We start from the raw sequence: 18,092 nt of genomic DNA, 5'->3' as shown, positions 1-18,092 counted from the left end.
GGCAGTAGAAACCTAATCAAGCTATTTTTAGATTCGTCATTGTCTGGGGATTATAACAAGCACATATTTCAAGTACTTTCTGCTTTAATTAGGTTTCAATTTTTCAATTTTTAACACCCCTGTGCCAAAGATTGCAATTTTTATTTTTTGCTACTTTTCTGAGACTAATAATGATACTTTTCAAAATTATCATTAAGAATCCAATTTATTTGAATGAAATGACACCTTATACACGTATATCGAGTTTACTCCTTGTCAAAAGCTAGGGAGAAATGGGGGTAATGCTGGAAATACCAGATATGAGCGCATTTCCAGCGTGGTTCACTCAGAAGTTTCAAATGCACGTTCGTGTGAGACATTTTGTTTGCTTTCATCATTAATTGAACAATACTGACGAATTTCTATGTTTTTCACTGGTGCACAATCTTGAGAAGGTGAATGCGCAATCTTAGGAAGGCATATGCCTAAGTTGGATAGTCAACTATTCTTTCTAGAGAAATACCGCGAAATAGACATAACGCAGTTGAGTATATATCTGATACGCACTATCAATAAAGTTGACAAGGAAAATATCGAAGAACAAGTGAACTACTGCAGCCAATCGCAAACAGAACTCTATGAAGTTGGATACGCTGTAAGATATGTACTAGAAAAAAATATGTACTTCCACTTACATACTACGTATAGTGGGCACTGGGTATGCATTCAAATTTTTTATTCTATAAACGATACGAGTGTTTGAACATATTTTCTCCCCACAGGTGTCAAACAACGAAGGAACGGTAATAATAGTATTTTTGATTTTCAAATACTAAATACCTAATTTTCAATTGATACTTGCATTTGTCAATTTAAATCAAACACAGGAAATTCAGTTTTTGTCTACATATAAAATATGTTACTCAAAATCCCAAGGCGTCACACTGTACTCAATTCATCGTATCCAATCACCAAGTCTGTTATTCGAGGATATAATACACGAACTTCCCAATTTAGATTTGCTTGATGTTCATCTTAATAAACCTCACGAAGATTTAAATAAAAGTCTAGCAACAACATTTCTTGAAAACAAGGTATCTAAATTAGACCTAAGGGTCTGACGTCTTTTACTATTTTTTTTTTATTGTTGGAAAATTGGAAGGTGGATTTGAAAAGAAGTCGTAGAACAACCTCAAAAGACTGCAAAAAAAATTTTAAATCTCCTGTGCCACTGGGATTTAGAATTTTAAACTTGCACTAGAAATTATTTCGAAAAAATCGAGAGGAGGTTGGATTTTCTCCATCAATGAACTCAAAATGACCCCAGACTGCATTCCATTTTCCCAAGGGGTACGCAAATTGTCATAAAACTTGGTTGATATACAGAAAATTTACGAGGCAATACATCAAGATAGATTTTTAAAAAATTTTAGAAAATGTTGATCACGCCCGATTGAGGTCATTTTGAATTGAAAATTCACCCAGAAAAAATTTAGCATTGAGGAATGCATCCTCAAAGGAGAGAAATTTTCCAAAAAGTCGTGGTTTTTCGCTTCAGCATTTACCCAACCTGTTCGGGAAGAAATTGTCCGATCCAAGGCCAGTTCTGGGGTACAACTAGGCGGTTGGAAATTTGAAAAATAAAATCGCTAATTTTTGGGTGAATTGATACTTGGAAAATATTTGCTTTTCAATTACGTGCATTAATTAACAGGTTGAGTAAGGGCTAAAGCGAAAAAACCATGACTTTTTTCGAAAATGCTTCCTTTTCCAGAGCCCACATTTCCTCCTTTCCACATGGACACCTCCAGGGTTGAATTTTTTCTTGGGGGGGGGGGGAGTTCAACTCAAAATGAAAATTTCCACAGAATTTGGTCGAAACTTTTACTTATAATTCGTAAATTCCCATATCCACAAAGTTACGCGGCAATCGGAGAAAACTTATAGGGGGGAAACCATTCATGGGGCATTTTGAATCCAATGAAAAAGAAAATCCAAACTTCGATTTTTTTTTTGAAAATATTCTTACTGCAGAATAATAGCTGAATCAAAAAATATCTTGAAAAATAAAGATTTTGGAGATGTACAAATAGATTGTAGGTATACATAATAGGTTTGAAAAATACAAAAAAAAAGGGGGAAAGAACTCTTAAAATTTTTTTCAACTTCAAAATTTCAATTTTGTTGGTATTTCTGCAACCTTTTTTTCAAGAATAAATGTCCTCCCCCATTTCCTAAGAAAAAAATCTTACATAGAAAACACCAATTCGTTGGGATCGAAGACATGCCCATCGCAACTTGGAAAAATACGACCAGGTTTCTATTCAATTATACTCCCATCACAAAAAACAAGGAATTGTTCAAAGGCATGATAAGAGCTGACAACTACATTCGACTGTACAGCAAGAAAGTAAATAATGATGTTGTTTTTTTTTTTTAAATTAACGAATAACTTATCATTATGGTGTTGCAACATTTTTGAAAAAAGCTGAGAGATTTTTTCTAAAGGTATTAATAAAATTTAGTTATTGATTATAATTTTCGAGATTTTTAAAAATGAGTCATTCAACCCATCAAAATTAATTAAAATTTCGTGAGAACTTCGAATATTTCGACAATTTTTTTTTTGGGGGGGCAATGCATTTTTAAGAATACCTAATACCTATACTTATATAGGTAAATAAAGAGCCCAAAACTTGGGTCACGATTTGTGAGGCGGATTTTTGCACGAGTGGTCTTCGATTTTTTTCAAAATCAGATCATGTGTACTTAGAGGTCATCAAACGATAACGAATGACGCAAACCGGACATTTTTTTCGATTTTTTTTTGACGGAGCTGTGGCGTCTCAAAGTTCTCCAAAATGGCCGAAAATGGAAATTTTCAGTTGCGAATTGCTCCGGTTGTCATGGGATAGAATTTTGAACTTTTTTTCAAATTGTAGTACTTTGAGAGGGTAATCGACGAATGATGTCAAAATCAGTGTTGCCACTTTCAAAAACCTGAAAAAATCGATTTAAAAACTTATAATTTGAACATAACCGTGATCTCCCCCAGTAAAAATTATGAAAAAATTCTCAGTTTTAGTCTTTTTTATGTAGAATAATATATCAAAAAATTGGACTGGCATTTTTTTTCATTTTCGAGAAAAAAAATTATAAGTTTTACAGTGTTGTAGCAGAAGTACCATCAGAAACCTAAAAAATGAAAATTTTGCATTTTTGAAATATTTTATCAATTTGTAGACGAATATGTTAGAAAAATTTCCCTTCCCTCCAAATTTGTCAACGAATTGACGAAAAATGCATAGGTATTATTTCACTCTTGAATTAATAAAATTATAGCACTTCGTCAATTCGTTGACAAATTTGGGGGGAGGGAGATTTTTTCACACGTTCGACTACAAATTGGTAAAGTATTTCAAAAATGCAAAAATTTTCATTTTTTAGGTTTCTGATGGTACTTTTGCTACAACTGTAAAACTTGTAATTTTTTTAACCCTTAAAGACCCAGGCTAATCCTGAGATGTTGTGTGAAAATGCTTTCAATTTCCTGAATTAGATCATCACAAGCATCACTTTAACCCACAGTTTGCCCCCCAGCCCCTTAAAGCCGTCTCGTAAAAGCCGTACCGATTTATTTAATTTTCCTTGAAAACCGAGAAAGCAAAAACCCCAATGAGGTCAATCATGGAACTGAATGATATAGTATCATTAGGTGTACTGAATGAGTGAAAGCATATCCCCAAAGAACACCCCACCCCTTTTTGGGGGACAAATTTTCAAAAAAGTTGGGATAAAAAAATTGGACCCATGCTCCATTTTTGGATAAACAATATATTGATGGTAGACCTTTCACAAAATGAAATCATGAAAGGTGTGAAAATGGTGGACCAGAGCGATTTTTTGAAAATTTGATTCGCTTGTCTCGATAAAAACCCGAAAAAACAGAGCATGAATACCCAAAGTACATAATATGGGAAATATTATCAAGTAGGCTTGAAATGACAGAAACAAGAATTGAAAGGAACACAGATGCTTTTAACAGCACATAAGTTCAGATAATCTACAATCCACCCATCAAATCTGTTTATCACTCCGTGGATATTCTTTCTCGATATTTGTCACCAAATAGTTACATCCTACAAAGGTTAGCAGTACGATTGTTTTTCTGCAGAAATATCGAAATAGGTTTATCAACCACTTTGAAAAGCTTTACACAGTCAAATTGCAGCACTCCCTGGCATTTCATAATGTTCAAGCATTCATGAAGAAGTCACTATCCCTTCTCGATCATAGATAATGTAGTTCTACATCATGAAAATTGCACGATCAGAAGTCGAGGTTTACAATCATGAGATTGTGTCTAGCTTATGACTACAGGATTCAGGGGATTTGAGATTCAGTAAAAAGCTTTCAACTGTTGTTCAACCACAACTCTGAACTTTTGAATGTTTTGAGAAATTCCTGCTGAAGTTGATATTCTTTCTCGATATTTGTCAACAAATAGTTACATCCCGCAAAAGGTTAGTGGTACGATTGTTTTTCTGCAGAAGTATCAAAATAGGCTTATCTACCCCTTTGAAAAGCTTTACACTGTCAAATTGCAGCTGTCTCTGGCATTTCATAATGTTGAAGCATTCATGAAGAAGTCACTATCCCTCCTCGATCATTGATAGTGTAGTTCAACATCATGAAATATTATGATTGGAAACAACGAATTCTGCTCAAGCAATTTTCAAGATGTACAACTTCACTATCAATGATCGGGGAGGGATAGTGACTTCTTCATGAATGCTTCAACATTATGAAATGCCAGAGACAGCTGCAATTTGACAGTGTAAAGCTTTTCAAAGTGGTAGACAAGCCTATTTCGATACTTCTGCAGAAAAACAATCGTACCACTAACCTTTTGCGGGATGTAACTATTTGTTGACAAATATCGAGAAAGAATATCAACTTCAGCAGGAATTTCTCAAAACATTCAAAAGTTCAGAGTTGTGGTTGAACAACAGTTGAAAGCTTTTTACTGAATCTCAAATCCCCTGAATCCTGTAGTCATAAGCTAGACACAATCTCATGATTGTAAACCTCGACTTCTGATCGTGCAATTTTCATGATGTAGAACTACATTATCTATGATCGAGAAGGGATAGTGACTTCTTCATGAATGCTTGAACATTATGAAATGCCAGGGAGTGCTGCAATTTGACTGTGTAAAGCTTTTCAAAGTGGTTGATAAACCTATTTCGATATTTCTGCAGAAAAACAATCGTACTGCTAACCTTTGTAGGATGTAACTATTTGGTGACAAATATCGAGAAAGAATATCCACGGAGTGATAAACAGATTTGATGGGTGGATTGTAGATTATCTGAACTTATGTGCTGTTAAAAGCATCTGTGTTCCTTTCAATTCTTGTTTCTGTCATTTCAAGCCTACTTGATAATATTTCCCATAGGCCATAGTATGTACTTTGCGTATTCATGCTCTGTTTTTTCGGGTTTTTATCGAGACAAGCGAATCAAATTTTCAAAAAATCGCTCTGGTCCACCATTTTCACACCTTTCATGATTTCATTTTGTGAAAGGTCTACCATCAATATGTTTATCCAAAAATGGAGCATGGGTCCAATTTTTTTATCCCAACTTTTTTGAAAATTTGTCTCCCAAAAAGGGGTGGGGTGTTCTTTGGGGATATGCTTTCACTCATTCAGTACACCTAATGATACTATATCATTCAGTTCCATGATTGACCTCATTGGGGTTTTTGCTTTCTCGGTTTTCAAGGAAAATTAAATAAATCGGTACGGCTTTTACGAGACGGCTTTAAGGGGCTGGGGGGCAAACTGTGGGTTAAAGTGATGCTTGTGATGATCTAATTCAGGAAATTGAAAGCATTTTCACACAACATCTCAGGATTAGCCTGGGTCTTTAAGGGTTAATCAAATATCGAATAATTGAACCATCTAAATTCATAGTAAACAATTTGTCCAATGTTACGTATACTTTTATGACGAATAAAATAACGTTTTTACCACTTGAGTTGAGGGTGGATTTTCCTCAACCATTAATTGTACTCGAATGATTGATCCGTTTATCCATCGAACGGCTGTTGATCCTATTTTACCCATTTAGTTCACTCCTCATCGTATAGAGAGTGATGCGAGTCGTGTGTAGTATGGTCGATAGGTGCGGGGGGTAGGGAGAGAGTGTGCACCTCTAACACAATTAACAAATTTGAATAAGTGAAGATGTTACGCTAATTGCATCAGTAATTGAAGTTTGTGAAACACAGTAAGGAGGAGTAAAGTAATTAGGCTAATTACCTTTATAACAGAATGTACTCGTACAAGATGCTAGAAGCAAGAACTTTTATATTGTATTTCTTTCTATCAAAGACCAAGGGGTTTTCCGGCGTCAGATTCTTCATGCTATGGTATCTCTTATGCTAAGTCAGTTTTGCTTTTGCTGGAACAATTTTCGATTTCACAACGAACACCAATTTAGAATTAAACTCTAAACGAACACCGAACCGAACGGAACGGACATGAAATGAAATGAAATAAAAGGGACCAACAACACAATATTATGAAGATGAATAAATAAAATATAAAATATGATTGGCGAGTTCTCTTTAACTTGGAGCGCTAGTGTCAACCTTGTAGATAAGGATGATTATATGATCAGAGTTGATTATGGCTATTGCTTTACCATTGTAGTTCAAGTTTTTTTAAGCATTTTTTTGAAGAATTCGCCGAAATGAGTGATGAAAGTGATGAACTGATGAAGAAATAAATGTTAATTTGTATGCCTTTGATGTCAAATTATTTCCACAATGCTGTTCACAGTGTTCACCCTTTTATAGAAGGAAAGGTACTTTTGTTCTTCAACACTACATGGATAAAAATTACGATGAAATTAGTATGTGAAGTACATTTGTGGCAAGTTGTACTCACTCTTCCAGTGTTTTCGCTATTCCTCATAATTAATCTGTCTGTAAAATGTTATCATTAATTTTCACTTCTTAGGAAAATAATTAGAACTACAAGAATGAAGAATTCTAAACTTGAATAGCAAATAATTAAATTAAAAATTATGAGTTTAAATCAATTAGCAATTTACCTACCTAATATTTAAAAAATTTGAATTTTTCAATTGATTTAATTATGTTTCTGAAATTCTCCAAAATGAGGCGCAGATTTAAAAAATATCTTTAGTCCAAAATTAATAATTTTTTCAATCTTATTTTAACATTTTTTGCATTTTTTTGAATTTTTGATTACCTACTTAGCAAATTTGGGAAATTGTCAATTTCATTTCATCTGAATCTAATTTTCATCTTCAAACATGATTTCACTGTGTCATTTAGGATTTTCTTCTATGTATAGAATTTAAAAATTTCACTATGGTTGTTCTTCATCCTCAAAGATTAGGGTTGCATTTAAAAAAACAGACATGTTTAAAACAAGGAAAGTGTTTAAAACGTTTAAAACGTTTTAAACACTGTTTTTTTTGAAATGGAAAAAAACATGTTTTTTTTCTATTTTTCTCATGAAATTCTCAATTTTTTACAATCACAGTCACACTTAAAAATCATTTGATAACCAATATAAAAATGATAAACAGAAATTTCAATCGTTGGCAGAAAGAACACTACATGATGAATAAAATTTAAACAACAAAAGTAAGACTTTTGAGATTTGAGTTTTGACTACCTACTCATTTTGCTTATTTATTCAAAATTTTGTTTAAAACGTGTTTTAAACAAAGAATCGATGGAACTGTTTTCAACATTTGTTTAAAACAAAAACTGTTTAAAACAAAAAAAAACGTTTTTTTTGTTTTTTTTTTCAAAAAAACGTTTTTTATGCAACTCTGTCAAAGATAGGTACCCACAAATAATTTTTCCTTTCTGAAAATTTTTTGAACACATAAATAAGCACCTGTGTTACAATATTACTCATTTCAGTGATTTTTATGGAAAAAATAACTAAAAATATTGAACCAAAACCATTTTCGTCATGGTAAAGCAATAGCCATAATAGTTCCGATCATATAATCATCCGGTTCCTTCAATAGACTGTAGAGCGTGTACCTTTGGCGAGAACTCGCCAATAAATAAATGACTATGAGTCATCAATCGCCATGTGCAGTTGTTTTGTTTGTTAACTACTACATTGTTCATAGAGAGCGCTGCATGAAAATCCACACCAAAGTAAAGCTTAAATCTTTGAGCTAAATAGTCAGATTTTATTCATCGTAGTCTATTTTTACTCATCAGGAGAACTTTTTTCATGATGTGGACTTATAATAGAAATGAATTATGACACGAAGAAATAAGAATTAGAATGAATTGAATTCGTGATGTTATGAGTGACTTAACTTATTGCGTTCTAACTTATCTAACTAACTTCTAACTTTTTCAAAATCAACATTTCTTACATAGTAATTTCAGAAAAAAAAATTATTTTGAACTCGAACAACTCGCTGAGCTTAACAATAATTATTATTCATCATAAAGTACAAATTTTTACGTACCAAATCCTAGTGAGTAGTAAAACTAGCAGGGTTTTACGTTTTACAAAAACGTGTTTTCTTTTTTTTTTAAAAAAACGTTTTTTTTTTTTTTTTTGTTTTAAAACAGTTTTTTTCTTGTTTAAAACTATGTGTTTAAAACGCGTTTTAAACACAAATTCATCTGTTTTAGGTTCACCAGACATCAATTTTTAAGATGTGACGTCTTAAAATAGCTATAAGAGTGTAAGTAAAGCTCAAGAAATTTTGAAAAATTGAAATCATAAAACACAAAATTTGTCTCTAAAAATACAGTTTGTTCAATTTCACTTTTTTTCAACAAGAAACTAAAAAAAAGGTGTTTTTTTAGAAAATTGGAGTTGAAAAAAAAACACGTTTAAAACAAAAAAATCTTTTAAATGGTTTTAAGCGGTTTTTTTTGTTTAAAACATTGTTTTGTTTTTTTTCATTTTGTTTTAAACGTGTTTTAAACATGTTCAACCCTGAAAACTAGTAAGGACTGGTTTTTAAATTTCAGTATTTTTTTATCGAAGTTTTTCGTTTTTTTTTTTTTTTTTTTTTTTAGGTTACTTTTATAACCAGTATCTAGGTATTGTAGGTATATACAAACATCACAATTCAAATGATCCCTCGATTAATTTTTTACTTTCTGAAAGACCAAAACTTTTCCTTATGAAACGAAACATGCAAGACACCACCAGGCACAAACTGGTTCAAGTTGAAGATTTTGCTTTCTAGAGGATGATTATCCGATAGCCATCTCCCTGCGGTAGTGGCATCCAATTTTTTTCCGTGAGTGGTCGCGTCACTGTCTCAGTCTGTCAAACCGGGTCATTTTTTTTTACACTGATTATTCAATTCAATTCAATTATTTATTGCGTACATTATCACCTTTCGGTGTTGTACAAGTTAATGTGGGTAGGTACTAGGTACACATATGCATCTTAAACTTATAATCTTAGTGTTAACAAAGTTCAAGAAATTCCTGCACTGTGTAGAAAGCCTTCGTCTCTAGCCATGCTTTCAGATATTTTTTAAATGTTTGTGTAGAATTGATGGTTTTTAGGTCGGGTGGTAAAGCATTGAAGATTTTTGCTGCCATGGTGTCAATGTTGGATTGTAAAGTTGTCGTTTTGAAGAAATTTACTGTAAGGCTGTTTCTATTTCGTGTGGGGTACTGATGGGATGTTGTGGATGTTTTTATTGTTTTTTTCTTCACCATGACTCCCATTTCAAGAATGTATAACGAGGGAAGGGTTAAGATTTTCTCTACCAAAAATAGATCTTTGCATGTTTCAGTACAAGTTAGGCCATAAATATTACGTAGAATTCTTTTTTGTATTAGGAATATTCTGTTTTGTATTGATTAGCATAATTGATGCCATTTAAAGGCCAAACAGATTGGCGTAGTGTCAAATTTGCCTAATTACTTTTTGAAGGGGCAGTTTTCTTGCATTCAGTCAAAGTTCAAAACTCACAAGTTTGAAGTAAATAATGTAAAAATGCAAACTTTTCAATATTTTTAATTTACTGAAACCGAGTTTAAACTTTAAATTCAAAAATTATCCTGAACTTTTTTTCGATTATTCACCTGAATTTGTCAAATCTCAAAAATTTACTCCTTCGAAAATTGTATAGGCAACTTTCTTGCACGTATAAATGACGCCAATACGCCTACCAACATGATGGATGGGGTTTCCACTGCAACTGGTCTGTGAGACATTTTGATAATTATGGAATATCCCACTAGGGTAAATATTTTAACATTTTTTAAACCGCCAAATTATCAAAAAAAAAAAAAAAAAAAAAAAAATGGAATTAAAATTAAATAAACCTACCAAAAGCACAATATAAGCATTAGCAATAGCAATAACCTGAAGTTGGATCAAAGTTAATGTACCCAAAATATTGTAAAACTCTCTGAAATTCTTGATAATCCTGAAATTAAGTCCATCATCAATTTTCAAGTCCCTAAAAAATTACTTCATAATTATCTCTTCCCGCAACAATTCAATTAAGTAGGTACCTACCTAGAAACTTTTTGGTATGATTCAGTGGCAAGTTTGATATTCCTTGGAGTACAATCAACTCGTAACTCGTGACAAATATGAATCACCTCGTTATGACAAACAGCAGTCCATATAAAAGGCATCGCAATCACCGACCATAGTTGTATAAAAGGTATAAAACCTAAAAAAGAAGCCAGTCCGAGATTGGCCAACAACAGGAATTCCATCGAACCATATTCGTGGATATTGGGAAAAGGAGTCGTATAATAAATATAATTCTTGACCTTTTTCTCATCATAAAACATGACAACGTCGCAAGTTGCTACACTCATATATACGATTAAAGGTACACAGAATACAAAAAAATCAACAATCATCGAAGTTCTTATATTAATTATGCCTTCTCTTCGTACATCATTTCCCGATGATTTTCTCTCAATCAGCAAACGATCAACGAGATCAACCATTGTATCGATACTGTCACCAAACATGCAACTGGCCAAAGGAATAATCAGAGTCAAATAAATCATCAACATATCGAGAAATGCGATCTGAGTCACTAAAATAAGATCATTTTTAACGCCATAAACGCAATAAAGTGCAAAAAGAATCAACAAAATACAAAGCTCGGCAAAATTAGGCACAAAATAGGCAAACTTGATCGACCAATGAAGCTTGTCAGTGGAATACACTCTGCCCAACATGATATGCATCAGGTAGAGTTGATTAGCCAGGGTCGTCTGGTACCTGAAGATATTTTCCAAGCCACATGCTTGTTTGAAGAGCTTTTCCAGTTCGCGAAAGAAAATCATAACCGGAGTAAAAATTCACCAACACTGTCGGGCATGTTTATTACTTAATCGAAAACAATTCGTTTTTGATGATTTGAAATTGATTAGTCTCGAGGTGAAATGGTTTAATTATTCAGGAAAATATAGGCAATTTACACGAAGTTCAAATATTGACCAAGTTTGCAAAACAAGTTGAAATACTGTATTATAAAACCTTTTAATAATATCACGAGCTACCTGCTAATTAGGTTGCATTAAAATGGTTTGAAAAATTAAAATTGAAATTGAACCTATTTCAATTTTTTTTAGCACCACTTCATAAAAAAGGTTAGGCTTTTGGTGATATTTAGCACGTCTATTTTTCACCAAAATGAACACGAATTTTGATGAGGAGTAATTTCTTGAATTTAGAAAGGAAAATAATTTAGAAAATTTTCTCATGACAATAGAAGCCAAAACCACAACCACCACTAAAAATGCAAAATCCAATCGTGCTTTGTTTACATTTTAAGCTCTTGTCCCTGAACTTAATTTCGAATATCGAAACCTGTCGACAAAATCAAAATACAAATAGGTTAAGGAGTTATTTACAGAGCACTTTGGCCCACAAAATAATAATTTTCGAGTTTTCAGTAAATTTCTCAACTTTAATCATCACTTTCGAAAATTTAATTACATGTTGTCATCGTGTTTTGTTTATTATCCCCAATGTCTTATTCAGTCCATCGCGAAAACTCGGTCAATAAGTGAACAGTAAGGTGGCAATCAAGTTGTTAAAAATTGAAGCCTTTCACCCTACTAATCAATTAACCAAGCAGTAAGTTCCCTATTCCAGAATAATAATTAAAAATACGTCTTTATTTTTCAAAACCTCGAATCGTCGAAGGATGTGAATTTTCGCTCGCGTCATGAAATTATTTCGAGAACTGGTGAAAATCATCAAACAAGTATTCGGTCTAGAAAACATGTTCGGGTACCGGACCACGCTAGCCAATCAACTCCACCTGATGTATACGATGCTAGGCCAGATATACTTCGAAGATAGGCTCCATTGGCAAGTCAAATTCGTCTACTTTGTGCCAAATTTCGCCCAACTTTGCGTCGTTTTCAGCCTTTGTGTGCTTTATTCCATCTACGGGTTTAGAAACGATTTCATTTTATTTACTCAAATGGCTTTTCTTATTCTGTTAATCATTTATCTGACTTTGATTGTACCTTTGGCAAGCTGGATATTTGGTGAAAATATCGAGACGATGATTGGTCTCGTGGATTGTATGCTGGTCGAAAGAAAATCATCCAGATGTAATTCAAGTCCAAGAGGAGGAGAAGGCATCATTAACATGAAATCCGCTCTGATTGTGAATTTCTTCGTATTCTGCGTCCCTTTGATGATTTACGTGAGTGCTGGAACTTGCGACGTAATAATTTTTTACGAAGAAGAAAAGGTCAAGAATTACATTTACTATACGACTCCGTTTCCTCATATCCACGAGTACGGTTCGCTGGGATTTTTCCTATTTGTCAACATTGGAATAGCTTTTTTCGTAGGTTCTATAGCTTTTGTACAGTTGTGGTCAATTATAGCGTTGCCTTTCATCTGGGCTGCCGTTTGTCATAACGAGGTGATATCCATTTGCAACGATTTGCGAGTCGGTTGTGCACCCAGGAATATTGAACTGGCTGCGAAATCATATCAAAGAATTGGCAGGTAAATGCAATAAATAATTCAGCAAAAAATGTGGTATAATAAAAAGATTGATATAGGTACTTGGTTCTATTTGCAGTATTATTAGAAATTTTAGGGAGTTTTACAATATCCTGTGTACAGTGACTTTGGTCCAGCTTCTTGTCGTGGCCATTGCTAATGCATATGTGGTGCTTTTGGTGAGTACTCTTGGTTCATTCGATGAATCTCGATTTGCATCTGTATAAAAAATTGAGAAATTAACGTTTAGATTTTTGTTTCAGTGGGATATTCCATATTTGATAAAAATTCGAGGAACTTCCGCCGTTTGGGTTTGCATCACGATGGTATTTCAGCTATGCTCGATTGGAGAAATTATCGATAATTTGGTTAGTTATTCGCATCGAAAATTCGTGCAGATTTTGTTCCTTTTTAAAGGTAAAAGGGACTCAGAAAAAGAGGCATTTTTGAAAATTTTGCACCAGTTTTGAAAAAGTTTTTAAATTATTTTCAGAGGTACCTAATGATCAACAAGAGAGAACGGCTCTTTTGAAAAAAAATATAATTTTTCTCAGTTTCAACTCTTTTATAACAGAAAAATCAGAAAAAATGAAACACCCATATCATATTATTTTTTTCTCATCTTCAGATAAAGGAGTTAGAAACCTAACAAACCATATGTCACACCAAATCATCATTTTTTTCATGTTTTGACCAAATTAGGGTACCTGTGGTGGGGGTAGGAAGAGTCAGATCGAAAATCTGAGTCAATATTCGAACTCAGCAACCTTAAAAACCTAACAAACGATATGTCACTCCAAATCAAAATTTTTTCCATATTTGGGCAAAATTAGAGTACAGAAGGGGGGGGGGGATTAGGGAAGGTCGAATCGAAAAATCAAGTCGATATTCGGACTCAGCGCCCTTAAAAACCTAACAAACGATATGTCACACCAAATCATCATTTTTTTCCATATTTGTGTAAAATTAGGGTGCTGAAGGGGGGGGGGGGGGTCAGATCGAAAACCCAAGTCGATATTCGGACTCAGCACCTCTAAAAACCTAACAAACGATATGTCACACGGGATCATCAAATACTTTGAATTAAACTATGGTCAAAATTCCATCCCCACCACTTTTTGAAATAACGGGGGGGGGGTGACCTCCGGAAATCTGTACTTTCCTAATAGCAAATTTTTTACAGTAGAAAATTGAAAAAAAAAACACTTCTAACAAAGTTGTAGAGCTTCAAAAAAGGAATATTTGTCATCCTGGAATTTTTCCTCAAAAGAGTGGAGGTGAGGGGGAGGGGAGAGGATATCTCTTATTTTTAAAATCCAAAAAAATGCAATGGAAAAGTTTCTCATAATCTACTCGAGCGTTATACTAACCCTAATATAGGATTAAATTGAAGTACCTAGTACAAAAAATCTTGAAAATGGAACGATTGGCCCTCTTTTTAAAAAGGGGTGGGGGAGGAAATTCTGACTGGAGCTCAAAATATCAAATGATGCCGTGTGACATATCGTTTGTTTGGTTTTTGGGGTCGCCAAATCCGAATATCGATTTAGTTTTTCGATCAAACCCTCCCAAACCGCACCCCAGGCACCCTAACTTGGTTTGAAGTTGAAAAAAAAACTATAATGTCATGTGACATATCGTTTGTTAGGTTTTTGAGGTCTTTGCGTTCGAATTTAAGCTCAGATTTTCAATCCAACCCTGCCAACGCCCACCAGGGCTATCAAATCTCTATTTACCTCGCTTATCTATGTTTTTTTTTCTTCAGGCGAATATAATCTCTTCAGAAATCTACTCGACTCCGTGGTATTTATCGACGCAGCACCGACGAGATACTCAACTATTTCTGTGCCAAGCTCAGACGACTTTTGATTTGTCTGCATTCAAAGTATACCCATTTGGATTAAGCACAGTTCTACGATTCGTCAACTTGATCTACTCTGCGGCCAATTTCCTGCGAAAAGTAACCCAAAAATGAAATCATTAAGGTTGCATGAAATTACAAAGAATAATAAAATGAATCTATTTCGTCATTTTTACTGATTTTATGCATGGATTGTGGCCATTTGATACTTCCTGTACATCGAGGTGGTCGTTCTCCTTTTTTAAAAAATGTTTCTTCAAAATACGAGCAGAAGTTGACTATGGAGATATTCAGATGTTCCTAAAAATATTCCCATCTAGGAGTCCTCGTAAAATTCACCTTTTTTCTGTACCTATTTTTTAAAAGCATTTTTTTTAAATACAAAAAAAATTGTTTAAATCTTCTCAATGATTTATTCAAATAAAAAAAAATAAAACAAAAAAGAATCATACACTGAACCTTTCTAAAATACTTGCAAAATTTTTTAAGTATAACATCGTAAGTCGACTAAAAAATAATAAATTAAAAAAAGAAAAAAATTGAAAACATGAAAAATTTTGATATTTAAATTACACATCTTACTCGAGAGCGAGGAGGGTATTCTAATCTATATATAAGGTAAAACTAAATTATAGACTAGAATTTATCACTTTTGCCATTCAAAAGATGAGAAAAAAACTACTTTAGTTTTCATTGTTCACGGCATTCAGTAAATTCGAACACGATCTCACTCTTGCGGAACTACATACAAAGAACAAAAAAAATCCCCAATTAGTATCGTCGATTATCGGTTCCTACTTATACGTAAAATTCAATCCCTTCAAGGACACTGTTTCGATCGGCGACTTACTTATTCTTAATTTTCAGCCTTCTACAAATATGCAACACAATCGGTCCTTGTTTGATGGACTTGAACAATTGTAAAGCTTCAGAGTGCGTGAACTCATCCAACGCTTGTCCATTTATGGCTAATAATTCGTCTCCTGAAATCATAACGAAATAAACCATAAATTCTCATTAGCAAATTAACGTAACCGTGAAATTTCACGTTGTTTTTTTCTGTATTGCCATTGTTTACTGTACGACTATAAAGACTCGACTCGACGTATGAGATAAGTATGCAAATTGTCATTACGTATGTATGCGTTCGATTTAGGTGCCATTGTTATCTCACTTTAGATAATATCGGTAGCGGATATTTTTTTTTGTTTTGTATGAAAATTGAAAACGTGTTTGAATAATGAAAAATCTATAATTAAAAATCTTTAAATTTACAATGCAGCTATCGAGTCTTCGAGTCTTTTAAGAATTACGTAATAAATCGGGGGAAATCACATTAACGTCATATAGATAGACGCGCTAGAGAGATACTAAGAGTACCCGAATGTATCTTAATTCGCATGTTGAATCGTCATAAGATAAGTCCATATACGTCATATTTAATACGAGTAAACAGAATGAACTAAAATGATTGATCACGTCAAATAATTTGGTTCCCTAAAAAAAAAAGACAAAAACGAAGGAATAGAATATTTTCCATCTTTTATTATAAAAGCAGAACAAACAAATCATGGATGAATAGGTAGCATTTTTTTGGAATTTTGATACGTCTAAACTTTCCCCTCTCCAATTTTCACCCATTGACCGGAATACTCAGGAAATCGATTTTTTCATTTCTCGATTCCAAAAACATCAATTTTTTTATAAACTTTCCACACCAGATTGACTTCTAACGTGAGTAGTGAAATTTGGAGCAACAAAAGCTTCAGTAGAGGAAAGAGTAGTTCATCTCAAAAGTCAAAATGTAGGTATAATTTCTATACACTCGTATTTTCAATTAAATTTTTTCATAATTGATTTGTTAGCTTATTAAAGCTTATTTTATCTACTATTTGGTCACTTTTTAGGCACATTTTTACTAATTTTTTAAACATGTAAAAGAAAAAATGAAACCTCCAGTCAAAAATTCATCATAATTTGCTCTTTTCTCACTTTCATCTCCCACTAACCCCCTCCTGAAAACATTTTCATCATATTTTCGAATTTTAAAAATGATTTTTCCAATATGCAAAGTGCTCAACTGCTCATGGGAAAAATTTCAAACTCTGAAAGTTTAATTCTATTCATTTTGTTCACAGAATTCTCAATTTTTTTGGCAAATTGTGTTGAAAAAATTTCAAATTTCCATCGTCAAAAATTGGTTTTTGAGAAAACTAAGGTTCTCACAAAAAAAAAAAACAGAGAAACAAATTCAGGGTGTTCACAGAAATTTTCCAAGCGAAAATCTCTACCTTTTTCTACTAAGTACTTTTCAGATGACATTTTCAGACAATCTTCAAACCCCTCCCTCCCCCTCCCCCTCCCTGAACTCTCTTAAAACTTTTTTTGGTTCCAATTTTCTTCAATTTTGAGCCAATTTATTTTATTCAATTTTTCAAATCGTTTCCCCTCTCTCAGGTAAGTATTTTTTTCTTCTGATGTAAAAAAAAAAAATTGGGAGAAATTTTCCAGGGCAACCAAAAAATGCATTTCACATTCCGAACTATATTGACGAAAACAACCAAAGCTTTCTTTGTCCAAATGTCCATTCTGTGAAAAATCTAAAAAATTGGAAAAAAGTCCAGAAAGTTGTCGATTTGTACTCAAAACTCAAAGAATATATAATTTCAAATAATGGCACTTCTGTTATTTTATTTTATTTATTTAGTCTTTTTTTTTTTTTTTTTTTTGATATGAAAGTTTCCAGTCGAGAAAATCCAGAAAAATTCTAAGAAATTGCTAAAAATAAAATATTCGAGAAATGAGTTCAAAAGTCATTAAAGTTCAGTTATTTTCTCAAAATATTCAGAGAAATTTTTTCAAAAAACACCAAATGGTAAATTTTAGGAGTCATAATTATTTAGTTTCTTCAAAAAAAAAAAGTTGACTTTACAAGCCAAAAATGTTTTGGTTATTTATTTTGAACAGTTGAACTAAGTAGCTTACTTATACATTTACATTTTGAACTTTTCGATGAAAACGCGAAATTTTTTGTCAATTTTTGGCAACTAAGCAAGAATTGTTGCAATTTCTTACAACAAAAAGATAATTTTTAACAAAAAACGAGACTGAAAATTTCAACAACAGGAAATGTTTTTGGACATTTGTGCCCCAAAATCGAGACTTTTGGAGACTTTTTGGAATTTTTAACAAAAAACGATAATTTTTAACAAA

At 32.9% G+C, this 18,092-nt stretch overlaps 1 protein-coding gene across 3 annotated transcripts in view; it reads right to left on the bottom strand.

The window, feature by feature from the left end:
- Positions 1 to 15,269: 15,269 nt before the first annotated feature.
- Positions 15,270 to 18,092, bottom strand: part of LOC135846618 (uncharacterized) — a 96,599-nt gene continuing 93,776 nt past the window's right edge. For all 3 annotated transcript variants that reach the window (XM_065365817.1, XM_065365818.1, XM_065365819.1), the window contains 2 exons: positions 15,730 to 15,862; positions 15,270 to 15,620 (listed from right to left, as the gene is read on the bottom strand). In XM_065365817.1, coding sequence (XP_065221889.1) covers positions 15,563 to 15,620; positions 15,730 to 15,862 — 191 coding nt within the window. In that variant the 3' untranslated portion in view covers positions 15,270 to 15,562. The remainder of the gene's footprint in view (positions 15,621 to 15,729; positions 15,863 to 18,092) is intronic.

The sequence above is a fragment of the Planococcus citri genome, chromosome 5 (genome assembly GCF_950023065.1).
Source record: "Planococcus citri chromosome 5, ihPlaCitr1.1, whole genome shotgun sequence".
Lineage (NCBI taxonomy): Eukaryota > Metazoa > Arthropoda > Insecta > Hemiptera > Pseudococcidae > Planococcus > Planococcus citri.
This window is presented reverse-complemented; position numbering and strand designations above follow the sequence as displayed.